General features: G+C 41.1%; 1 protein-coding gene across 4 annotated transcripts in view; it reads right to left on the bottom strand.

Annotated features, from left to right (window-relative positions):
* The window catches only part of DYM (dymeclin), a 210249-nt gene that overhangs the window by 91037 nt on the left and 92482 nt on the right, over nt 1-26730 (bottom strand). For 2 of the 4 annotated variants that reach the window (XM_033085598.1, XM_033085599.1), the window contains 3 exons: nt 26010-26123; nt 24604-24698; nt 3438-3602 (listed from right to left, as the gene is read on the bottom strand). In XM_033085598.1, the coding sequence (XP_032941489.1) occupies nt 3438-3602; nt 24604-24698; nt 26010-26123 (374 nt within the window). The remainder of the gene's footprint in view (nt 1-3437; nt 3603-24603; nt 24699-26009; nt 26124-26730) is intronic. The other 2 variants (XM_033085600.1, XM_033085601.1) reach the window with 1 other exon arrangement.

Below are 26730 nucleotides of genomic sequence, written 5' to 3'. Positions count from 1 at the left end.
ATTGCTTGTTAGGTGCCTCTTTGCTAGTACATGCACTAAGCTAGTCTGCCTTCAAAAGCAATTCTCCTGAGCTTGACTGAAACCCAAAGAGGTTTAAAACAAAATGGGAACACACACAAGCATTTAAACATCACACGATGAATATGAAATGCAAAAGGAAATAGTAATAGTGGCAAACATATCTCACATCACAAAGAACAGTTGCTGATATAAAAAATATATAGCACAGTCATGAAAGAATTATTAGATATTAGGAATTTCACATTACAAACCCAGGCTCAAGATTTATGCTATGCTAACACTGTGTATAATAAAATGGATATTGCATCTACAATGTTTCTAGAATTCGAAAGCAACACTGGCACTAAATCCCAGTGAAAGCTGCCTGGAAAACTGGTCATGTGGGCTTCCTCCCTGTGGGATAGCAAAATATGTGCTATTTTGCATTCCCTCCTCCCTGCCTTAATCAGTGTTGGCTGTCCAGTAAGTGTGGGGTGTGGTGTGTGGCACATCACCACCAGGTTCTTACACACATCCATGCTACACTGAAAACCTTAGAGGAGACCTGAAAGAAAGACCAGGTATTACCACACCCCTGCCATGGCAGAGACACCTTCCACTGTCCCAGGCTGCTCCCAAGCCCTACACTTAACTTGGACACTCCAGGGATCCAGGGGCAGCCACAGCTGCTCTGGGCACCCTGTGCCAGGGCCTGCCCACCCTCCCAGGCAGCAATTCCTTCCCAATATCCCATCCAGCCCTGCCCTCTGGCACTGGAAGCCATTGCCTGTGTCCTGTCCCTGCATGCCTTGTCCCCAGTCCCTGTGCAGCTCTCCTGGAGCCCCTTCAGGCCCTGCCAGGGGCTCTGAGCTCTCCCTGGAGCCTTCTCTTGTGCAGGGGAGCAGCCCCAGCTGTGCCAGCCTGGCTCCAGAGCAGAGGGGCTCCAGCCCTGCAGCATCTCCGTGGCCTCCTCTGCACTGGCTCCAGCAGCTCCACGTCCTTGTGCTGTTGGAGCCCAGGGCTGGGGCAGCTCTGCAGGTGGGGTCTCACCTGGGCACAGGGGCAGAATCACCTTCCTTGATTCTTCCTCCATCACCTTCCTTCTGCCCACACTGCTTTTGAACATGTTTAATCCAAACATTAATATATTTGTACATAAAATCTACCAAAATAATGTAATGAAAATGTAATTCTTTGCTAAGTACAAAGACAGCCAACACCATCTGTGGGTGTCAGAGCATCATTAGACACCTGCTGCTCTGGGCTAAATTTTATAATCTTTGCCAGGAATATTGGATGGGGGTGGTGATTTATAAATCACCGCAACTAATTATCCTTTGCCTTTAGTACTTTATAAATTCCACTTCTTCTTTAAACAGGCTGATCACACAATAAAACACTGCAGTACTGAATGCAGGATGGATGCATGGATTCACACAAAAAACTTCTGATACCTCAATTACGCTGTTGTATTCAATGCTACTTACAGACTTAGGTAAATTTCCTGAGTGTCCAACTTCTCTAATCACCCGATATCAAAACAACAATAGAGAATTAGCCACAAAAAAACTGCTACCTCTATATTTTTACAGTAGCAATTCCTATTTCAAATCCTGTGCTCTCCCATCTCAGAAAAAGATAACCTGCAACAGAAATCCGAGATTTTACAATCTCCCAGATTGGAGTACTCAAATATATCTCAACTGATGCATAACTCCCACTTCAGAAAGTGATATTAGTAAAAAAAAATCTCCATCAGTTTTTGTGCAGGAAATAACCAGATGAATGTTTTTTGCACTAAAAAATTCACAAGTTTGTACGTGAAAACACATAGAGTGTTATCACAGAACACCTGAAAGATGCAATATCCATGGAGAAACAGTTAGTCTCCCAAGGATGATTTTGTCAGCTTAATGTATAGTGCTGTTGCTGTACAGAATTACCAAAATTTCATGGAAACGAGCTGGAAGAATTACACTATTTCTTTTACATTTTCAGGGTATCATTCCTACATGTAAAACATTACATCTTAAAGAAGATTGTAGAGTAGACTGCACTTATTATTAGTATTCATTTTTAAATAAGCCTTTGAAATCTCAGGCTTTTGCCTACTTTAATACCACATCCCTGTTCCAAATTAATCTGGAGAATGCCCCTGGGACAGCTAGATTTTCGTCTCCTGTTGAGATCTTCAGAGTAATTCTCCATCATTATGTACTACTATAAACTTTTTCTTTTGTACAAAAAGAGCTATTTCAGCTTGCATGCCGTATTTTCTTCCCTTGACAATCAAGCTGGTTTTACTTATGTTTACTGTGTGGTCTCTTGCTATTGTATGCTGGCTTAGCTGGGAAGCTGCATTTCCACCCTGGATGCTTTCCATGTTCTGATCAATTTTGTCACGCAATTTTTTCCTTGTTTTCCCAAAGCTTCTAGGATCTAGGTTAATATATTTAATTATTCACAGCATCAACAATGAAATAGTAAAACTTAAATTTTTATTTGGAGTAAACAGCTAAGAGAAGTCCTTTGGTTATGGTAAGTAGAACTTACTTTTAAATTCACCCTTTTTACAGTTTCTGTAAAGCATCTGTAATTCTCTATCACAAACAAGAATTTGGGGCCGATAGATTCTCATCATTCTTATTCTGTATAATTAAAAGTGATCAGGCATATAAAAAAAGGAGAGATCTTTCCTGACTGTTCCAAGTAATAACCAACAGAGGAGGAAATGGACTCTATTGTGTCAAGGGACATTTAAGTTGGATATTGGGAAAAAAATTTTAACCACAAGGGTGGCCAGGCACTGGCACAGCTATCCAGGGAAGTGCTGGAGTCCCCATCTCTGGAGGGATTTAGAAGCTGTGGGGACATGGGGTAGTGGTGGCCTTGGAAATGGTTGGACTCAATTATCTTGGAGGGCTTTCCCAGCACAAAAAATCCTGTGATTAACTGCCATGAAAATTTCCTGAATGTGAGACAAAAGCTCTATCATTTCTATTCTTGAAAATCAAATCATATAGACAACACTACAAATAAAACAATGGGTGTCAAGGAAGTATTAGACACTTGCATGTAAGACAACTTAAATCTCTGCACCAATTCCAAACAAACTGTGCAACTGCAATGGAAGTTTTGGGAATCACAGTTTATGTTCTTATGTCAAGGCTTTGGAAATGGATTAAAATACTTTAGCATAAAAAGAATTTAAAGCTTCCAAAGACCAAAGAATTTGTATTCTAAATTTAAAAGTACAAACCCAAACCATTACTAGACTCCCATTTCTAACACACTTTTTAGAATACACATCAAGGATGCCGTAAAAGACACAAGTCATCCCCTTAGAAATTAAAATAACTCATCAGTTAACTGAAAACATGCACAGATCAGTCACAGGGCATGCAGCATGCAGTAAATGGAGAGCAGAGGTTAATAACCTGGAAGCATAGGATCTGAGAATGTGAGAACAAGTTAAAGACAAGAGTTCCTCTCCATTGTCACTGAGGGTCGAGAAGCAATGCTGCAGCGTAGAGCAGTGGGAGTGGGGGAAATACAGTTTGTCCAAGACATACACATATCTCCGCAAGTGGCGGCAGGTATAACTGAAAGACAAGGGTAGAGGGAGACAAAACAGAAAAAAGAGGTGTTTTCCTTTAAGAAAGCTAAGTCATGGTTTAACATCCCTGGCTTTTGTGCCAAGAGCCAATGGAAGATGCCAAGAAAGCAATGGAGCGGTTTGACATAAAACAACAGTTTCAAGAAACAGAGGGATCTGTTTGCCCCTGTGCCCACACGCTGGTTCTGTCACTGCTGCACGGGGAATTTGCCAAGTCTCACACATTAGACACGAGAATCTGGGCTTCTTTTGGGTGTGTGTGTGTCATTTCTCTCCCTCCTCCCCCCCTTTTCTTCTCTCGGTATCATCTTAAGAAGAGTTTTCTCTCTCTCTCAGCATGCCCAAAAATAATAAATGCAGGAGTCTGGCCCCCGGTTTACAAAGGTTTTTTTTGTCAAAAAATAACCTAAGAATGTTCACAAAATTTAACTGCCTTTCATGAAAACTGACAGTTGACTTGAAGAGAAAAAAATCACACAGAATTATTGATCAGTGTGCACTGCGATTGCAGCCTGTGATTTCAGCGGTAGAGTGTTCCTGTATTTAATTATAGTCGCTCAAATGCAATGCTTAATCATAACAGAGTTACTCAATTAAGACCTGGCCAGCTTTTCCACGAAAAACTACAGTCACTTCTATGAAGTAAATACAGAGCAAGCAATAAATTGATATTAAGCAACCCTGAATGCAACTGAGTAAAGATATATTGCTTTTGCCTATGCACAGGATATCCTCCCACTCATAATGGAAAGGAAAATAAATTCATTAGTGTAGCTCACCTGCAACAAACTGCATCACTGGAAAACTCTGAGGCACACAGAAAACATAACCTCGACCACCTTTTATCCTTTTATTACAGGGTTTGTATAGAAAATACTTCACTGCATGGTGGTGCACAGTGCTAAGTATGATGATTTGATGTGATGTGACTCCATCATACAGCTGGACTTGGTAATCTTGGAGATCTTTTCCAACCTTAACGATTCTGTGATTTTAACTTGTCCAGAAAGTGCTTTAACCAGTCTAATATACTGTGAGACAAAAAAGTCAGCTCATGGTGGTCCTACCAGGCTCTGCTGTCATTTGCAGTCAGGGGACATGGCTCTCTCCAGACATACCCATGGAGTGATAAACTGGGAAAATTTTCCATGGAGATCTATGAAATCAAGTCTCTTCTGCTGACTTTGGCAAGAACCAACAGCACCTGAACTCTAGGCTTCAGCATTCTCACCAAATAAAAAAACCCCATTGTTTCATGGCTTCATAGGTGGAAAGTTGGCCCAGGGGTTATACACCTAACCACTTGTATTTCACAGGTTAGTGTCTCTCTAAACCCCTACCTGACATAGTCACATGTGGCCGAAACACTCTTTTCTGAGACAAAATCACTTGTGTACCTCAGGCAAAAAACAGGACAAAAAAGAGTGCCAGCAACAGTTAATTGGTGCAATCACTAGGGCTCTTATCCCAAGACTATATCAAAACCAGCACCTCCCTCTGCCTTGCTTTTAACAACATTCACTACTGGGTTAAATCAGTTCTACCTTTGCTCTAGAAGTTTAAGAACACAAGATCACTTCTGCATTTCATTTGCAGGTATTATTTTCAGGGGATGAAGAAGCTTCAAGGATGCAATTTCCTAAGCTTTCATGCCTCTTCTGCTTTCTTGACCAGAGCACATTGTGAGCAAGGCAGACTGTTCTATTCATTCCATAGGACAGGGATGGACAAGATAAAAGAATTTACAGGGTCCCATACTACAGAAAACCCCCAACCCAAAGCCTGCCCTTCTAGCTAGCCAGAGAGGCCACATATTTCTTCCAAAACCAGAATAAAGAATGATGAATGAAACCAGAATTTAGAATGATGATGCCTAGAAAATTCAAATGGTTCTAAGTCCACTATCACCATTTCCTGTATTTAACCAGACATCTTACTAGAAAACTCTTCCAGCCATTCAATCTTGTTAGATTTATCAAAAAATTGAATGGGTCTTCCCAACCAGGATGGTCTGGGTTAGAAGGGACCTTAAAGCTTATCCCATCCCATCCCATCCCACCCCCTGCCATAGCAGGGACACCTTCCACTGTCCCAGGCTGCTCCAAGCCCTGTCCAGCCTGGCCTTGGACACTCCAGGGATCCAGGGGCAGCCACAGCTGCTCTGGGCACCCTGTGCCAGGGCCTGCCCACCCTCCCAGGCAGCAATTCCTTCCCAATATCCCATCCAGCCCTGCCCTCTGGCACTGGAAGCCATTGCCTGTGTCCTGTCCCTGCATGCCTTGTCCCCAGTCCCTGTGCAGCTCTCCTGGAGCCCCTTCAGGCCCTGCCAGGGGCTCTGAGCTCTCCCTGGAGCCTTCTCTTGTGCAGGGGAGCAGCCCCAGCTCTGCCAGCCTGGCTCCACAGGGAAAGGGACAGTAGCTGTCTTTGACCCCTGTCAACATTCTCCATAGGTGGGAAGAACAAGAGTTGATCCCGTAATTACCACCACTGTATTTAGGCTTAATTGAGCAGCTGGATGAGGCCGCAGCATGTGGAGGAGGATGGAAGTTTCCCCAAAACATCACTCAGAGGTTCTGGAGACTCACAAAGGGTGACACAGCACCAGCAGCACTGCTCTCCATAGGCCATTCCTATTTTCAAAGCTGAATTTGTGTTCTGAGAAGTTTGATGTTTAACCCATACCAAGAGCAATGCAATCCCCTAACTCTGTGGCTGTTCACAGCCATTGTGACCAGCAGAACTTATATCACATTGAAGACTAAGCATTTCTGTTATTAAACTCTCTAAAGTAAATCTGAATAAAATCAAGGTTTTGGAGCAGAGTTCCTTTAAGGCCCTGTACATTAAGAGACATTGACATCAATTTTCACTGACTATTGTGAGTTTGAAACAAGCTTATTTGATCCACCAGAAATAAAGTTTCCAGCTACATCTACTTTTACCTGTTACTGGAATTTTTGTTTTCTGCATGTTTTATGGGGCACATTTCTCTGATAGCAAATGGCACACTTCAACTACAATGCAGAACTGAGATTTTTGAAAAAGTACTACAGCAAAAAATTGCAGACAATCATATTTGATATATGGGGGGTGTGTGCATATGTGCTAATCAGGTATCCTGTTCACCTGGAGGAAAAAACTGTAGCTTACACTGTACTAAACTCCCACTTCAAAAGACTGTAGTCTCCTTGTATAACACACCATCTGATCAACATTTTGAATTCTGATACCACAACATGACAGCATCCATTTCTAAAAGCTAAAAGGTAGAGTGCCCTGTTATAAAACTCTATCAGGGAAATTAGGGTGGACTTGAGTCACCCAATCAAAAAAAAAGCAACTATTCATATGTAACAGTAAACTATCATTCTCTTCTCTTTATTTATGGCAATGAAAATAATAGAACTCCTCTCTTGTCTTCTCACTACACAAAAATACACAGTGACATTCAATAGAAGTTTAAATGTATGAAAAAAATTTCGTATGCTCCATTAAAACTTCAAGTGATTTATGTTCTTCAACAGCCAAAAAAAAGCCACAGAACCCAAAACTTTCAGATCCAAAGCAACAGAAGTCAGCATCAGTATTTTGGAGACTAAAGTGCCAGAATCCTTTCTGTCTGGTAGTTCCCCATCTCTCACACTGCATCAGCTGGGATCCCCTGTGATTACAGAATATCTGCTGGATGGAAACTTAAACAAGGAAATCCAACATCTTTAGGATATGAGAAGATGCTCAAAATTGACAGGCATCACAACAAAGCACCAAATTCAGTCTTTATAAAATCAGAAAGTAGCTTTTAGAAGGATCCAAGGATCTAATTCCATAGGTATTTTTATAGGTTTCTTGCTTGTTTTTCACTTTCTCTACTACACATTGAGGGTAGAGAATTGAAAGAGAGAAAAATTGAACAGAACACCAAAACCACCATAAAAAATGCTCACTTGCTAACCATTAATAATGTGAATTTTGGAATAAAAATATACCTAAAGTAACTTGATACTGTAAGAGATAGCACCCAGAATCCAACATCTGTGAAGTAGTCTGTAAACTACCTGCTAACTGAGAATTTTTTCTACTCATGCTCCAGGCATCCACTAGTGATTCATTCCTTCCCTGATCCTGCCACTGCCTGATCTTGCCCAGCAGCTGGAATAAACTGAAAGGGCAGGGAGGAAGCTGCAATATTGGCTGGCAAATGAAAAAAAGAGAAGAGAAAAGCAAAAAAAGAAAAGGAAAAAACTGCCAAACAAACCACGTTAGTCAGCCATATCAAACCTCTAGAAAAAAAAAAAGAAAAAAAAAAAAAGAAGTGAATTTGCTCAAAGGGATAATTGGTCGCTTTTAACTCTTCCCAACTTCTGAACTGTCCTTTTCTCTGACACACTGCAAAGGCAGCCTGTTCTCATCAAGAGGTGAATGCTTTCATCTGACTATTGTGAAAACATTCTCACCCATTTACCCCAATCTTCCATAATCCTGGAGCTCTGGTCCTCTGTCTGAGAGGTTTTTAAATCTGTTTGAACCAGAAGGAGTTAAAATGAATGCTGAGACCCCCACTCTACTCACTGCTTAGTGCCTTACACCAGGCACATGTAGAGGAAACATATAATCTCTACACACATATAAAAATTAACCCAGTATATCTACGTTTATTTGCAATTAAGTGCAGATTCCGTAAATGCGAAGAAAAGTTTCTTTCCTTTTTCTTACCCCAATCAATAAAGATATTCTGATGACAGCAGTTAAATGAGAACATCAAAGACACACTTAAAAATCTATGGGAGTTTGATGTGGAGAACCAGAGGGAAGGTGGAAGTTTCCATGTGAATAGAAGAGAGTATTTTCAGTAGGAAGGGACTTAGAACGACTTTCTAGTCCAACTGCCTGACCAGTTCAGGGATGACCTAGTTAAGAATGCTAAAGCACTGGCACAGGGTGCCCAGAGCAGCTGTGGCTGCCCCTGAGTCTCTGGAAGTGTCCAAGGCCAGGTTGGATGGGGCTTGGAGCAACTGGGATAGTGGAAGGTGTCTCTGCCCATGGCAGACAGTTAAAATGATCTAGCACTAAAGGTCCCTTCCAACCCAAATCATTCTGGGATTCCATGATGGACCACCTCTCTAGGAAGGCTGTTCCAGGGTTTGACCACCCTCTCAGTAAAGAAATGCTTCCTAATGTCCAGTCTGAACCTCCCCTGGGCAGTTTAGAACCATTCCCACACATCCTATCACTAGCTCCCAGGGAGAAGAGGCGATTCCCTCCCTCAGGAAGCTGCTGTAGGGAGCAATGAGGTTGTGCCTCAGCCTCCTTCTCTCCGAGCTAGGTCAGCCCAGACTCTTCAGCTGCTCCTTACAGGAAATTCCTTCCAGCCCTTTCACCAGCTTTCCTGCCCTTCTCTGGATGTATCCAAGGACCTTCACATCCCTCTCATATGGTGTGTCCAGAACTGCACACAGTGCTCAAAATGACACTGCTACAATGCTAAGCAAAGTGGAACAATCCCCTCCCTTGACCAACTGGTTTTGCTGAGTTTGATGCACGCCAGGACGCAGTTTTCCCTCTGGGAATACCAGGGCACAGAAGGATGTTACAGCTTACTGCAGTTCTAGTTATCTCCCAATCGTCTGGAAGCCCTTCAAGCACATTGTGTGGTACCATCAGATTGTCAAAACTAACAAATAAGTAAGACTTTGCTAAAGATTCTTCCAAAGTTTGTCTGAAATTGTCAACATCTTAATTGGCCACAGCAATTATTTTGGTTCAGGTGATCATATCACTTCCAATATTTAACTCAAACTCCACATTAATTCAAGAAGGGTACATAAGGCTACAGCCACAGACTAAACACCTAGCAAAAACAAGAGTTTGAAAATAATAACTGCAGAAATTCATTATATGTTTACATTCTTTTTTCATCCAAAATTTAAGACTTGAACAAGACAACAGCACTAAGCAAAACATGCAAACCCACTTACATCCTCATTTGTTTAAACTAGAAAGCTGATCTTTTCTCTAGTGAAATCAACTGTCATTTTAAAATAAATATATCAAAGGCAAAAATGTAAACAGCACCAGGCCAACATCTTAACAACATGGAAAGGAAGCACATTGGGTAGGGTATAGAAAAGTGGTATGAAACAGTGTTCACTCTACAAATACTACCTGGGCTGAAACAGCATATACAGGACTCAAAAGAAAAATTCCCAGTGTTAATGTTTAAGTAATTGTAATTCATCATCTTCCTCTTGGCACATGCCAGATTTTATGAGAGTTATAAATCTTTAACATTATTGGGAAAAAGGAAGGTCTTGAAGACATACATGCCATGTGTATTAGCTCAGAGAAACTAGATTAATCTGCAGCAATAAAAAAAGCCAATTCTACTAAGCCTGATTAAATATTTAGGTCATATTGTTTCTGCGGTAGAATTTGAAAAATGCACAGCAAATAACATCTTTCCCTAAGCTTGAAGACTTAATCATTGTATTTTCAAAAGGCAGATATGTTACAACACGACTCTACAGGAAAGCCAATATGAAAGTCTTTAAAAGAAAAATAAATGAAAGTATAAGCTAATTAAACTAGTACATGTTAGTCAACACACCAAACTAGCTCTGTACACGTGGGCAGAACGTCACGACATGCAGTGAACATTTTATTAGCATTCATGTTTGATAATTTGTGTTCTAGGAAGTTCTATTAGTCACTACTCTTCTGTTACCAAAGACAAACACAACTAAAATACATCCTGTACTCAAACATCCAGTATATCATAACAACATCTTATTAGAACATCCACTCCATGAGAACTGATTTCTGTTCTGCCTGAAATATCACCAATTAATGTTATTTCATAAGGCATAAAGAGCTGAGAGGCAAACCATCTCTCTGCCTGTCTCAAGGCCAGGTTGGACAAGGCCTGGAGAAATCCAGTCTAGTAGAAGATGCCCCTGCCCATGGCAGGAGGGTTGGAATGAAATGATTTTTAGGATCCCTTCCTACCATGGGCCAGTCTAGGATTCTGTGATTCTTGCAACAGTAAAATGCATCACATACATCAAAAAAAAATAGAATTTTGGGTTGAACTTTTAATTTCTGTTTAGTACTCTGCCACTGATGACACGATGAACTAGGATACTGATGAACTACAGCAGAAATCTAACTACTATTTGTTTTTCAGTACCAAAAACATTTTGAAAGATTGACATGCCCATGTTCAAGAAAAGATGTTCCAGGCTTCTTTGGGGCGAGTTTCTGACACTGTGGTATTAGTACAGTTAAACTCCTTAAGAAATCCCTCATTTTTCATACTCTTTAAGCATTTTTAAAATTATTATTCTTACATTAGAGTCGTAATTAAGATGAAAGAGACCTAGCCCTGCTCAAAGCAGGGTTAAAACTGTATCCACACCTGAGCAGGGGTTTATCTGGTTGAGTCTCAGAAGCTTCCACGGAGAGAGACTCTGCAACTTTCCTGTGCTGCTGTGCCAACTCTGCCATGACTATGAAAAACTGCATTCTTCCCTCAGCCTGGAAGCTCCTGTCCATTCTCTCTTATCCTCCTGCCATGCCCTTCTGTCTAAAGAGCCTGGCTCCATCTCCTCAGCAGCCCTCTCACACACATGGGAGTGCTGCTCACCTTCTCTGTGAACCTCCTGCTGTAGCCTTGCCCCAAAGCCTTCTCTCCTCCAGGCTAAACAAGCACAGTGCCCCCAGCCCACCTTCCCACACCAGCTCCCAGCCATCCTGCTGCCCTCCACAGAACTCCCTCCAAGTTCCTCTGCTACATCTGGAGGTCCAAAACCTGGGTGCAGTTTTCCAGATGTGATTCAACACAGTGGCCCTGCACGAGCACAAGTGTTTTACCAAGTGCTGTGGACATGGATATGTCAATTCTCCAGTAATTCTGACTTGATCCAGTGCTGGCACTTTCCTTCCTCCCTCATCCCCACCTAATGTCCTCTTCTAAGTAACATTCTCATAGATTTCTAAAAATACTTAATTCCTGCAGGCCCTCTTTTCAGATGCAAGTATCCCTAAATTCATATCTTACATCATAAAGTGATGACAGGATTTTAAATTACATTACTGCAAAATAGCAGTTTGACAGCGAGGGGTCATGCTGGGGTTAAAGGTGACATAACAACATAGAAAAGGATGAAAATTATTTAAATGCTTAAGAAGCGATTATTTGTGATAATGTGCCACAGATGTAAGTTCTCATGCCCTGAAGCAGCACTCTGTCACAGAACTGGCCAAATGTACACAACAGGCTTATGAGAAGAGTATTATCTTTGTGCATGGAAGTATTTATAGAGAAGGAGGGCAAAGAAATGAAAGCCAAATAAGTTCTGGAGAGGTCTGATAGACTGAAAACAAAATGAGAAATATATGAGATTCTTCTACAGAAAGGCCAAATTACTTCTGTACAGAAGAAGTTCCATCAGAAAGAACAAAAGGAGTTATAAATTAAAAGCAGACAGAAATAACTGATGACCCATAAGCAAAAAAGATATAAAAGAGCTCAGAGGAAGTGTCTATTCAGTTCTGATGTTTCAGACAAAGGCAAAGGCTTTAATCACCCAGATGCACTGGTTACTTGGAAGGTACATATTCCTGGCAGCTTAAGAGATGCTACTATGGGAACGCTATTTTGGAAACCTCCTCTGCTTTTATCCTTTGGCTAGACACTTGTCATACTTCACAGACTCTGCACAAGATTACAGGGATGCTACGACACCCTCATTAACAGAGGCATTTGCATCTCCGTCTGCCTGAACCTGGAAAATACTCTATCTCGGGACAGCTCCAAGATAGGGCATGGCACTGGGGGCAGCAGTGTCTGAGCCATGCTGCCTCTCCCACCATCCATCCATCCATCCATCCATCCATCCATCCATCCATCCATCCATCCATCATCCATCCAGCATCCATCATCCATCATCCAACATCCATCCATCATCCATCCATCACCCATCCATCCATCCATCCATCCATCCATCATCCCTCCATCCATCATCCATCATCCAACATCCATCCATCATCCATCCATCATCCATCACCCATCCATCCATACATCATCCATACATCATCCATCATCCAACATCCATCCATCATCCATCATCCATCCATCATCCATCATCCATCCATCATCCATCCATCATCCAACATCCATCATCCATCCATCCATCCATCCATCATCCATCCATCCATCCATCCATCATCCATCCATCCATGATCTACCCATCCATCATCCATCCATCATCATCCATCCATCCATCCATCATCCATCCATCATCCATCCATCCATCCAATATCCATCATCCTTCCAGCATCCATCATCCATCATCCAACATCCATCCATCATCCATCCATCATCCATCCATCCATCATCCAACATCCATCATCCATCCATCATCCATCCATCATCCATCCATCCATCCATCATCCATCCATCATCCATCCATCATCTACCCATCATCCATCATCCATCCATCATCCATCCATCATCCATCATCCGTCCATCATCATCCATCCATCCATCCATCCATCCATCATCCATCCATCCATCATCCAACATCCATCATCCATCCATCATCCATCCATCATCATCCATCCACCATCCATCCATCAATCATCCATCCATTCATCCATCCATCATCCGTCCATCCATCATCCATCCATCCATCCATCATCCATCCATCATCCATCCATCCATCCACCATCCATCATCCATCATCCATCCATCCATCATCCGTCCATCCATCGTCCATCCATCCATCATCCATCATCCATCATCCATCCATCCATCATCCAACATCCATCATCCAACATCCATCATCTATCATCCATCCATCCATCATCCAACATCCATCATCCATCCATCATCCCTCCATCCATCCACCATCCATCCATCAATCATCCATCCATTCATCCATCCATCCCAGCCCCTTCTAATTGGAGTACTTGGAAACACACCCCAACACACAATTAAAAAGTGACAGGAGTATCCCTCTACACAACTTTACAGGAAATTTGTTTATTCATTGCAAAACTAAGTGCACTTACTTTACCTAAAAGCCTGTTATTTCCTAAATTTGGTGAAGGTCATTACCATTAAATCGGCTGAGTCATTCAAGGGTTATAAAGACCTGCTGCACATTAAAGTTGTTAAATCCTGATTATTTTGCCTGTACCTATACTTTCACCTTCCATTTACAAATGTCAGATGATTCAATGTGCAATATTGTCTTTGAGAGCCACAAAAATGCCAGTGAAAGTACATGGTGGTAGGAAATAGCTCCATTTGAGTACTTAGGAGGCTCAGAAATTTCATAAACTGTTATTTTCTATTCCCAAAATCCATTATAAAGCCTATTTGAAAATCCTCACTGAGCGTGGGGTCTGAACAAACTGAAAATTTCCATGTGTGGTGGAAAGGAAAGTTTTCAGGAGGCATTTGGTGGGCACTGACACAGGTCAGTTGGGTATTACACAGCCCTGCTTCCCTCCCTGCAGCCACTCATACCTATCCTGACTTCACACAAGTGGAGACGAACACTAGTTCACTGTAGTGCAGAGCTGGAAAAATACTAGACATATATAATGACATCAGTTAAAATGTGAAATAAGCAGTAGCCTGACAAGGTAAAAAAAACATAACTAATGCTATATTTTTGGCTATACTTTTGTTCCATAGTAATATTTACTTAGAATAAATTTTTGTTTGTCAGATCAATCCTTAAAAGTTCATTATTCATTTCTTTAGATCACAGTGCACAGTTTTTTCCAAAGAGAAAATTTCTGAAAAGGAAGGAGTACATGTTGTATCAGAATAAAGCATTAATGAGCCAAACACCCTGTAACTGAGGATAAATTACAGGTTCAAGCAAGTAATTTTCTTGAGTCACCTCTATTTCTGTTAAGGAACACTGTCTCATAAATATGTTCCACTCAAAAACAAACTGAGAAGACAAGACTTCAGTTTCTAGGATTCTACCAGAATGGCAAATAATAGTTTCTAAAAGAATATCAGAATTCACTTTTTTTTTTTAAATCTCAGAAAAATCTTATGCAGGATAACTTATTGTCATAAAACAGTCCTTTCACAACACAAAAGCTGTAAGGACCACACCTAGATATCTCTGAGGACCTTTCCGACCCAAACCATTCTGCAACCCCACATTAGACACCTGAATCCTAAATACTGCAGTGGGACACAACCCAGCAAATATTTAAGTGGCCTTAACATTTTTTTATCGAAAAGAAATCAAAATTGCACTAGCAGGACTGGAATAACCATACTTGCTTACTCGTTTTTCCTTTCTACAGCCATTAAACATGCAGAAAACTGAAGTGACACAACTCAGAACAACCTCAGTCTACTCTGCAAATTAATCTGTAAAACAACACTGGAAGTCTATTGCAAAAACAGTTATTTCCCTACAGGTTTCCTCGGATATTTCTCCTTCTCTATCAGAAGAGATTCACAAGATCAACGGTTCCAAGGTTCCACCAAAAAAAAGAAAAGTTTAATTCCCCAATTTGAACCCTGTATCAAGTTATACTGTTTCCAAAGAGCTTATGTGGCACAGTAACAAGGAATGGACCATTCATAATAATTACAAATGTCGCAATGGGGCCTTCTTCCTCCTAATTTCAGCTCTGTGTGACACATGTGATGCTCTGGAAGCCCTGAAACAGGGATCAAGGTCTTCAACACACCTCAGTTCTACGCTGATTTGAATCACACATCCTGCCAGGCATTGACCTGCAGTTTGTAAGACTCTGAAATACACAAGTTTTTGAATGGCAGAAGACAAATGAGCTGTAGTAGAGTCTTGCCCCTGAAAATGAGAGAATTATCCTGTTGGTTGCTGCCTACAAGTCAGCAGACACACAAAAAGTGGCCCGTGGAAGAGCAAACCACCTTGTACAAAGCCAAGTTTCAGAGTGGTGCATATTCTGATACTAAATATCTTTTTAAGCCAAATCAGCAATCACACTGTCATTTTTAAGGAGTGCTGTGGCCATTAACTGCAGAGCAGAAGGTAAGACAGTTTAACAGCTCTGCTCCACGTGAGAGTACCCTGACACAGAGAGAAGCAACTGCTTCCCCAGCAGCCCTCCATGGCTCACCCTGATCCAATCTGTCCATCTGGGGAGCCCCCATGACCCGTGAGCTGGGGGTCCTGGCTGCAAACACTTCCAATGGCACGTGGGGCACTCGACTGCTCATGCCAGATGGGGGACGAGGGTATTACTGTCCCATCAGATGCCCGCTCAGAATCCCCAGCAGGTTCAACCAGGCTTAAACCAAGTTCAATGATATTTCCATGTTGGAAACAGCTGATATCAGCCTAAAACCTCACCTCCATATGTTACACACAGGCAAAAACAGGCGAGAACACATGGGATACTCCTCTTGCTGTTGACATAGCTAAAGCAGCATTTTAGTACATTTGACCACAACTACACTCAATTCTTATAACAAAGGATGCTTCTTTCCTCTTAAAAAATTAACTTCTTTCTATTTACATCCCTAAGTCATGCCAGCAAGAGCCCATTTGCTACTAATATTCTCTTTTCCCTTGTCAGAACAATTGTTGTCTTCCCTTTTGTCACAGCCTTTCCTACTAATTGCAATGACACCTCCCAATTTTGGAATGGCTGATCAGCTTATAAGCTTCCCCACAGCTAATCTAGGTCAACAAGCTACTAATAAGGCCAGCATATGTTTCTTTTATTTAACGCTATTCAGATCTTTATAAATCTCTTCTGTCTCCCAATAAAAGGCACTCCAGGGATTCAAGACCCTCTGTAGGTTTGAGGAGTAACAGCAACAGAGCAGAGAATGAGGGGTATGAAAAGCACTGCACACAGGGTAGGGAGCCTGTGCACAGCTCCAAGAAGGGAAGGCAAAGCTGCCCAAGGCTTCACTGGGCAGCTCAAACAATGTGTCCTACTGCACACACAGCCTTGGCTACTGGCAGCCCACAGGTGAGAAGCAAAGCTTTGGCTCAGGGGCTTGATGTTGCTTGATCTTCCATTTCCACAGTATCCTCTTTCAAACATGGCCTGAGCATGAAAATATCACGAAGGCCCTTTTTCTGAGAAGACATTACTTTTCACTCGACTTGGAATGCTTAATAAAAATGGGATTACCACTTTTGCTGCACTGCATAGGAGTTAAAAAAAACCCCTCAGTATAAAGCAGAGTATCATTTCATCATAGAATCATAGAATGGCTTGTGTTGCAAGACATTTTCAAGTTCATCCAGTGCCATCCCCTGCCATGGCAGGGACACCTTCCACTGTCCCAGGCTGCTCCAAGCCCTGTCCAGCCTGGCCTTGGACACTTCAGGGATGCAGGGGCAGCCACAGCTGCTCTGGGCACCCTGTGCCAGGGCCTGCCCACCCTCCCAACCAGCAATTCCTTCCCAATATCCCATCCAGCCCTGCCCTCTGGAAGTGGGAAGCTATTTCATATCCAGGTTAGACAATAAATGCCTTCTTTTCTGAACAAAAATGTTACGAACTATTTCAAAGTTAAGAAGCACTAAATTGTCTTTGAAGATTTTAATTCTTATTTTGAGCCAAAGTCAACCAGTCAGTTCTGCATCCTTCCATTCTGAAGAGGATTTGTTGCTACAACCTATATCTCACAGCACATGGTAAACACCACCCAAGTGAAGGATGGACAGAAAAATCAATACAGATTTTTCAAAGTAACAAATTCACCAGTGCAAGTATTGTTATGACAAAGTAAGTTTGTTGAGATGAACAGGTAATCAGCTACTGCTTTAAAGCAAACACAGAAAATTAAACAAGCTGGTTAAGCAGTAGATAAATAACCTAAAGCCATACCCACAGAAAGATGCTCTTTGCCTGTTCACCTCAGTGACACGATGTCTGAATGAAAATAATCAGAGATAGAAATTACTAAAAGCCACTGCTTCTACCAACAGGTTCCCCCAAAGCAGGGAATTGGAGCGTAGGGCTGTAAGGCTTCTTGGACTGACTGTGAAATTAACATAAGTTTGAGGTTAAAGATCACATTTAGATAATTTAGAAAATAGTCATACTATTGTGGTAACTATCACTGAAATTTATTTTTTTTTCTAGCACAACCCATATGTGATTGAAAAGATGACCAAAAATTATCTTTTATTCTTGAACAGCTCAGATTGGAGGTACTTAAGTTTCACTATCAGAAAGCAGGGATCTTTGACTATTCCCATCATGTTACTTGCAGAGGCAGATTTCACCGCTTTAGTGAAACTATTCATTGCCCTCAATTCCTGCCTTTCTTCTTTTCATTTGGTTCAAAGAGGAATGGGAAAGCTGATGCTCAGAGGGTTTACTATTGAGCAGTACAAAGCTGATGCTTAGAGGGTTCAGTATTTAACAGCTCTGGCCACAGGGCACTAATTCCAAGAAGCTCCATCGTTTATTATGTTATAATTTAACCTGTGAAGTCTCTCTGTGCTGCCGTGGGAGCAGGAGCAGTCTCTTTTCTCTAGGGCCTGCCATTGTGAACACTTCTCTGCTATGATTAAGAGATCAGCAAACTGAAGATTTAATTTAATGGCCCAATTAAGAGATGAAGATTTGAACCCTGATTGTAAAACCCTTGTCTATTGATCGTTCCTACAGTGCCATTACAGCCTACCCAGGCTCCTGGTGTGCATGGCGTGATGCAAACCTGTGTGTTCCAAACCATCCCCAGAGCTCTACAGCTCTAAGTAACATAAATCCCGTGTTCCAACGGGACCAAGGGAGAAGGAATAAAGGGGGGTGGAACCAATTTTCATGTTATGTGTTAATAACTGTATAGATTATAAATTAATCACTGAACATCCTACTAGCATTGTCTTGCTTTTTGACCACTGAAAGCTGACATTCCTGAAATTAAAGAGTTTTTCAAAATTAGGTTTCCTAGTGTCACAGGGCTTCAACTCCCAAATCTGGAACAATTTTAGGAAGTTTTTTATCTGAAAAACTGCTCTACTTAAACCCCATTCATTACTCTGCTGTAAGAAAGATGCCAGAATGATGAGTTTAACAAAACTACTGCATACTCTATTCACCTAATTTTATTTGCTCAATTTAGACATCTCAGTTGAAGTCTGAAATGCCAACTTAGCTCAAATCTTATAATCTAAAAATCACAACTCCTGTATAAGAAGAAACACTTCTGTTCCATACCCACAATTTCCAAATGAGAATTAAATTAGAAAGCAAACAAGTTTGAAGCATCCATGCAGCAACCTGGATCGTGCTTCCAAGTTTTTCCCCTTAAGAAGCGCTTTTGATTTTAAGAACTCCATCTCACTAGTTCTTTGCTCCAACTAACCCACTGCTATATTCCAATGAAAGAGGAAGCTCTCTGCTAAAGAGCTTCCCAAAAACACTGTGGACATCAATGAAAAAAGGCAGGAAAATCAGAATGCTCACAGATTAAAGTTGTGCAGAAGACAAATTTGTTTATCTTCCTACGTGAGGAGCCTAGAGAATTTTGAACCATCAATTGCATCTCATTATTGGCACAGCTAAATTATAATACTGGAAATTGGAAAATTTTAATTTCATCACACTCACACACACTAATAATTTCAGATTTTTCAGTTTAGTGTAGCCTTTAATACAGGTCATATCACACAGGTCTTGCTGTTCTATAAGCATTTTTTTTCTTTGTTGAAACGCAGCGATTCACACAATTTTTTCTCAGCAGAGAACGGATCACGAGTAGCCCTGGGAGCAGGAGCTGGGGGTGCTGTGGGTGAGAGCTGGACCTGCCCCAGCCTGAACCCCCCTGCCCTGGGCTGATCCCCCAGCGTGGGCAGCAGGGCAGGGGGGATTGTGCCCCTGTGCCCCTGAGCTCAGGTGAGACCCCACCTGCAGAGCTGCCCCAGCCCTGGGCTCCAACAGCACAAGGACGTGGAGCTGCTGGAGCCAGTGCAGAGGAGGCCACGGAGATGCTGCAGGGCTGGAGCCCCTCTGCTCTGGAGCCAGGCTGGCACAGCTGGGGCTGCTCCCCTGCACAAGAGAAGGCTCCAGGGAGAGCTCAGAGCCCCTGGCAGGGCCTGAAGGGGCTCCAGGAGAGCTGCACAGGGACTGGGGACAAGGCATGCAGGGACAGGACACAGGCAATGGCTTCCAGTGCCAGAGGGCAGGGCTGTATTGGGTAAAAAGAAAAATTTTATTTATAGTTACTTTAAGGTAAACATTGGACAAGGTTTCAAGCAATCTGGTCTAGTGGAAGGTGTCCCTGTCCCTGGAAGGCAAGGTGGAACGAGATCAGTTTTAGCATCCATTCCCACTGAAACTATTCCGGGATTGTACGAAATACATTTCAGTAGCAATACAATGCTCCTGTAGAAACGCACACATTACAACTTAAAGACAATTTTAAGTTCAGCATAAAAGGGGCTTAAAAAGCACTGTTTAAAGTAACATCCTGTACTCTTTTTCCTAAACAACAGTCATAAACATTTTTACTCTGGAAAATCCCATCAGACTTTTGTAAGAGGAAACCATACCAAAGAAATTAAATTACTAACATAGAAAACCATAAAGCAAATAAATGGTTTGGTTGGGTAACTGAAACTTCTCAAATACAGCAGCACATATCATCAAGGACAGCAATTTTCACAGTAGTTTAAGAAACATAATCAACTCTACAAAAAGATGAAGACTACTGAAGAGTAAAAAGGGAATTCAGGGCTTCATCCTCCTCTCAGATGTGAGGAACTCGTGCAGTGCAGTCAGACTTTACAAGCATTGATGCTTAAGGACACTACTCACAACTTATCAAAAAAAAAAGAGAAAAACAACATTTACAGCTGGTACATATGTCTCCAGCTTTGCTCTTCAAGCAGGTACAGCAGGGCTGTGATGACACTCAAGTACATCCTACTGCACCCCAGAGCATGCAGGTTACTCAGGTCTCTGATCTGCACCCCTTTAAAGCACACATTCTTCTCTAATTCCACTCGACTTACACCAGCATCAGGAGAATTGACACAAACCTCTTTCCTCATACCACTCCCGGACTCCCACTGAAACCTCTGTGACTACCAAAGAAATCAACAAAAGTGTAACCAATAGAGTTCAAAGTGTCTCACACAGCTCTGTACACGAGTAGCTCTGGTGATAATATAGAAAAAAAGGAAAACTGGATGGTGTTTCTAGCCCCATGAAGTCACTTAATGTTAAAAGTCCAGGTCTAATTAATGAGGTGCATGGCAACCTCTAGTGGCATATGCCTGCTTAGGAAACAGTAAACATTCCAACACATGAAGCTATAGGAAAAGTATTTGCCTGGAGTGATCAGTCACTAATTTTATTAGAATGATATGGAGAGGAGATGCCAGGACAGAGCTGATCTGAGGGAGACCCTGCAAGTGTTCCATATACTACAGCAGCCAGGCAAGCTGCAGAAAACCCAGATATCATGAACAAAAGCTATCTCCAAATATGTTAAAGGAATTAATACCAAATGACTTGTAGTGTTAAATGACAAACTAAATACCTGCACTACTACGCAGGTACATTTAAATGTAATTTTAAGATACTACAAACAGCAGCACTCCACAGTGCAGTGCAGTACCACCCTCAGCAATCTGCTGATGAAACAGCTCTGAGTAATTAAACACAAACCCCAGGTAGCAGTGCATAGAGAATCTCAGAATCACAGAATATTCTGAAGTGGAAGGGACCCCCAAGGATCATTGAGTCCAGCTCTTCAATGAATGGCCCATACAGGGATCCGAGAAGGCAAGGATTTCAGAGTTAGGGTAATCTACAACAGAGGACATGCAACACTAAGTGAGGCCTGGATCTTACTTGGTAACATCTATTACTTCTATTTTTAACTTCCAGCAGCTGCTTGTGATAGATTTACACAAATCTGACAATTTTCATGCTTTGCTGGAATGTGATACAAATTTCCCAACATTATGAAGTTGCATTTTACTGAGCTCTTAAGTGCACTACATTGAATATTCTCAGCTCATTCTTTCACAGAAATAGTCTTCAGAATTTAAAACAATTGGCTGTCTCTGCTCAGAATAGGATTAGGAAAAAGCCTGCATGGAAATGGAATTAATTCTCACATTAAGGAAGGAGTCATTAGAGCATCTGGTGAGGTTTAAATTATGACTGTCTATTCAGTTGTATTGCTAAGCAGATTTTAAGTGTTTCAGAGCTACTTAATTTAGAAACCTATACCCTGAAATACTTCACATAATACAAAGTACAATTTTGTTTTTCCTTGGCAGAAAACACTTTCTCATTAAGATGTTTGTACTCTGATGGCAAAGCAGATTAGGAGTATAAATATACATATTCTGTTTTGGCATCATGGGACAAATCTGTGTCCACCACTGCTGGCTAAATTCAATAACTGTGGATAACAGACTTCCTAACGTAGAAAAACAAAGGACAATATAAGACTCAAAAACCAGCCCCTTAAGAAATATGTGTATTTGAACTGCTTTTCTTGGTAATTGGAAATTCACAGCAAATCTAGTGCATTTTGAGAGGAAATCAGGTTAAAATACTTCCTCGATCATGATTAACCTGCCAAGGAACCCAGGGCTGTAAAGTTCCAAGAAGAAAATGCAGTAAAGTCTAACAGGAGACAGGCTGCTCCTGGAACTGGCTCTTTCTTCCAGCCTGCCCATGTCCTAGTCCCACAGGACACTTTACTACAGATTTTAATACATTTTTAAAGTAGTGTCTTTTGATTTACAAGCAATCATGATCACAGCGACAAATTAAATTCCAGTCTTGGTGGTCGTTTTTGCCTATTGTCCAGATGTACAGCTTTCTAACTCCAGAATAAGATCCTCTTTCCCTAATACTCCTCTTGTTTTGTTGGTTCTGTTTCAAATCTAAAGCCACCTCCTTCATTACAATTTCCACTTATAATAATATGAAGTGCCTGGCTACAGCAAGACAGAAGCTTAAAAGCAACAGCATGGAATACCTTTGGACTATGTAAGAATGTCATAGTATACATAATACAGACCTTACTGTCTTTTTTTGTTTCTTCAGTTGATGAGTATGATCATTTTCTCTATCAACCCTTACATTACTTGCAGGCAGAACAACACAGCTCCAACCCTGCTGGCACCCAATGGCAGGGACAGCCAGCAACCTTCTCTCTGCTGTCCTGCCAGACTAACAAGTACATGCTACAATTCTCCAAATGCACTGAGATCTCTGACTGATTTACAGAATCATAAAACTGAACAATAGAACCATTTAGGTTGGAAAAGCTCTTGAAGACCATCGAGTCCAACCATTCCCCCAGCACTGTCCAAGGCCACATGGCTTTTAAACACCTCCAGGGATGGGGACTCCAACACCTGGATTCGATGATCTTCCACTCTGACAGAATTTCCTTTCCCTGTATTCTGCCATTCACTCCCTCACCTTCTTTCCACACATCACACATCAAGCAGCAGAACAAGTCTGTCTGCCTCCAAGAAGAGTATCACAGCTAAAAATCAAGCAGCAATGTTAAAGTCATATTGCAACTATGTAGATCGACAGACATGAGGAATAAGGCTCCCAAACATTAGAGAATCCTGATAAAATGCTGCATGAAATGAGTGAAAGAGAAATTCTTGGGTCTTGAGACTAGCAAGATAACTACTTCCTGCCTCAAAAATAACCAGAACACTTCTCACTTTGGGCTGCAGAAACATCCATAGAATAAAATGAACAACATCAGAATCAAGGATTCTAGGAACAAGCTCTGAAGTGGCAAATGAAGTATCACAGTAAGAACCAGATCAAGTTTTTGAGAGTCAGAGAAGTGTGTCTCACACCACACCAGGATCCCTGATTTCAGAGTATTTCAAACACTTGGAAAACTCAGACTTCATGTCTACGATTTGAGAAATGAGCACAGCAAATATCTAAGACAATGTCTGTGGCAAGTAAGGGGAAAATAGCTCCATTTCAAACTCTGAACCCTCTTTACTTTTGCCAAGGGTATGAAAAGAGGGCAAGTATCAGGCAGGTGAAAGGCACCAACACAATGCATTCATTCTGGTAACCTGTCCTACTTTTACCACCAACCATTTTCAAAGGAGAAGTGTCTTGGAGAGAATTAAATCCTTAAGAACAAGCTGTATGTCATGTTAACCCAGTCCTTGACAAACTGTACAGGTACACAATTATTATTTTTGGCACGCAGTCTGTACCTGACAAGCCCTGTAACAATTTATTCCAGATCACATTAAAAAGGACCTTCCCAGTTTCCCTTGGAGCGTGGAGCAGGGCTGGCTGCCAAGATGGGAAGGATGCCTGGCTCAGGGTTTACCTGCCTTTACAATGTGCTCTGCCGCACAGAAACACAATGGGAAGGACCAGCCTCAATATCTGCTTCTTCAAACTTCTGGCATTGTTTCAGAACCAGAGCAAATACTGACTATTGACTACTATACAGGATAATAAACTTTACCATTTGAAAAGCATAGATCTAGGCTTTACTGCCTGTATTTACAGGGTATTGTCACAAAATGATCATTTAATTATATCTGATTTTAAAAATAGACATTTTGTAAATATGCAGGAAGAAATAAGCTTAAAATCCATTCTAGTACTTGAGAACCACCACTCAGGGCATTTTCATAATAACTGAATACATGACTGAATTTATAACTCACACAAATCCCTGAAAACCTGTTTTGAAGGCAGTTATTGAGGTGGTCTGTTAAAAGGATCAAAAGGCAGAAGTTTCTCCGACAGATAAACTAGTATTTTTTCTGTCCATTCAGAGTAGGTTCAAATATAGAGCAAGTAAGACTTATTCTGGGATTATTTAGTTACTCAGTTATCATTTCTTTTTAGCTCATTAGTATCTACTAAGGCATATAAACCTAATGTTTCTCTCCCACTAAGGCATACAAAATTCAAGCTTCTCTACTCCTGAGTTTCAGCAAAGATGATTTTCCAGCAGTCATTATATTTACCTGATGATCCTCTGAGCAGCATACTGATGAAGCGAGCGGAACTGCGCCGACATATTTGCTAAGGCTGCCAGACAATTTGTATGAAGGTATTTGTCCTGTCAGAGACAAGAAGAAAGATAAAAAAACCAACACATCAAACTGTTTGTTGGATACGCACCGACACCTCTTGCAGGAATCATTCAAAAGACTGAGTACTAGATGTTGTTTCAAAAGCACAGGCAGAAATGCAAAGTGTATACACTTAGTGATGTTTGAACATGTTTTCTTAAAATACAGGGCTTATAAAAAAGTGATTCCATACAGAATACAGAGTATATACATACATATATGTATAGACATGTTTGTATTTGTCTTTCAATGCTCATTTACAATTGCACCACAGCTGTATCATATACACTAAGACATTTTCCTCCTCTCTACCTTCCTTTCTCTTCCTTTTGTATTTCTACATCGTAACTCATCTCCCTATTGACTCTTTCACACCATTCCATATACCCCACAACTACAACCACACCATACTTCAGAGCACTGGTCCTCACTTCAGCATCCCTGAAGCCATTTGTCCAGATAAGCATTTAACTCACGGCCCTTTCAAAGTCAAGGGTTCTCACCTTTGAACCCAAGAATGAAACTTGTCCACATATCCAATTCAAAACGGATTAATTTCCCTATCCAAGTCTAATATATTAATTTACATAACATAACAGATTAGAAATACTACTAATATATTCCAAATCTGCTCTCGTTCCTTCCAGTTCTTTTTATCATAAAAGTAAAATCTTAAATTTTAAAATATATTTAATATTTTGGCTATTGTTTAATGTAAAAACTTCTGCGCCTTTAATTGCTGAAAACAATCAGAACTGCATGATACTGTTTGTGTTTGCAAAAAAGGTAAAAAAAAACCCCATATGCTTGAAAAATACACAAAATCTATCTAGGCAATAAGGCTGTGAAGCTAAAGCAGTTTTGCTTTGCCAGAGCTCAAAAACTTCTTCTGGCCCAATCCCTGATGTACTACCTAAAAAAGACAACAATAAATATACTTGAAATTCCTTCCCACTTTTAAGTCACTCAGAGAGGCAAACAGCCTATAATGAATCATTTCTTCTCATGAAATGAAGGAACACTTTCTTCTCAACTGAAGATGAGCTTGATGCCTGAATGAAGGTCTTTAGAGAAAGGTACTCAACGAACTGGAAGAAATTGTGTTACAAGTTTTCAAACACTTAGTTAACACAGCTGATCTATTTTCTCTGATCTATTTTCTTCCCTCCTGCAAAAAAACAATGCCAAAACCAGATGCCAACTGATTGCAACAGAATTAATAAAATTCCACCTCCTGTTTGAAATTGAATTAAAGCTGCTGAGGTTTGGAATTCACAAGTGCTCCACGTAGCTCTTACCCTTGTCCGTGTCATGTTGTACTGGATGGTTCTTATCACAACCAATATCAGAAGACTCCCAAGTGAGATCTCTGTTAGGACACGCTCAGCATACCAAGTGATGTTTTTCAGTATCTGCAAAACAAAAAAATAAAAGAACAAGGTTCTTCATCACCTACGTCTGAATAAGAACACAGAAAGCTGTCTGGAATCTCACATTCCTCAAGAAATGAAAATCAGTTTCCAGTTTCAAATGTGACTTAATTTTTGTACTCCAAATCATAATTAAAACAAAATTAACAAAAAAAAGTCAGACGTCTGCAGCATCACCACCTAGTAGATCTCATCAATTCTAAGTCATATGAAAAGGATCCAAGTGTAGAAAAATGATTACATTTGGCACTTTGCTAATTTCTATGCCCTGTGCCACCACACTCATGTATTCATTTTGATTTTACCCATTACACTTCATAAGGTCTCCATTTACACCCAAGACACCTGAATAATTCTGCCAATGCTTTGCCATTTTCCCTCATCGCTGGTTGGGCAAGAGGCACTACACAGTAGCTCTGACTGATGTGCAGAAGCACACACATGGGGGTAGATCAGCAGTGTGGCTTCACACTGAAGCCCTTCCCTTGAAAAATACAAAGTCTCTTCCTCTAATACTTAGAGGAAGTCATCTGAGAGATTAAGAGCTTCATATCTTTCACTGCCCTTCACTATCAGGGTGGATGAAGTT

Source organism: Catharus ustulatus, chromosome Z (genome assembly GCF_009819885.2).
Source record: "Catharus ustulatus isolate bCatUst1 chromosome Z, bCatUst1.pri.v2, whole genome shotgun sequence".
NCBI lineage: Eukaryota > Metazoa > Chordata > Aves > Passeriformes > Turdidae > Catharus > Catharus ustulatus.
Note: the sequence above shows the minus strand (reverse complement) of the source record. Positions and strands in the feature narration are given on the sequence as shown.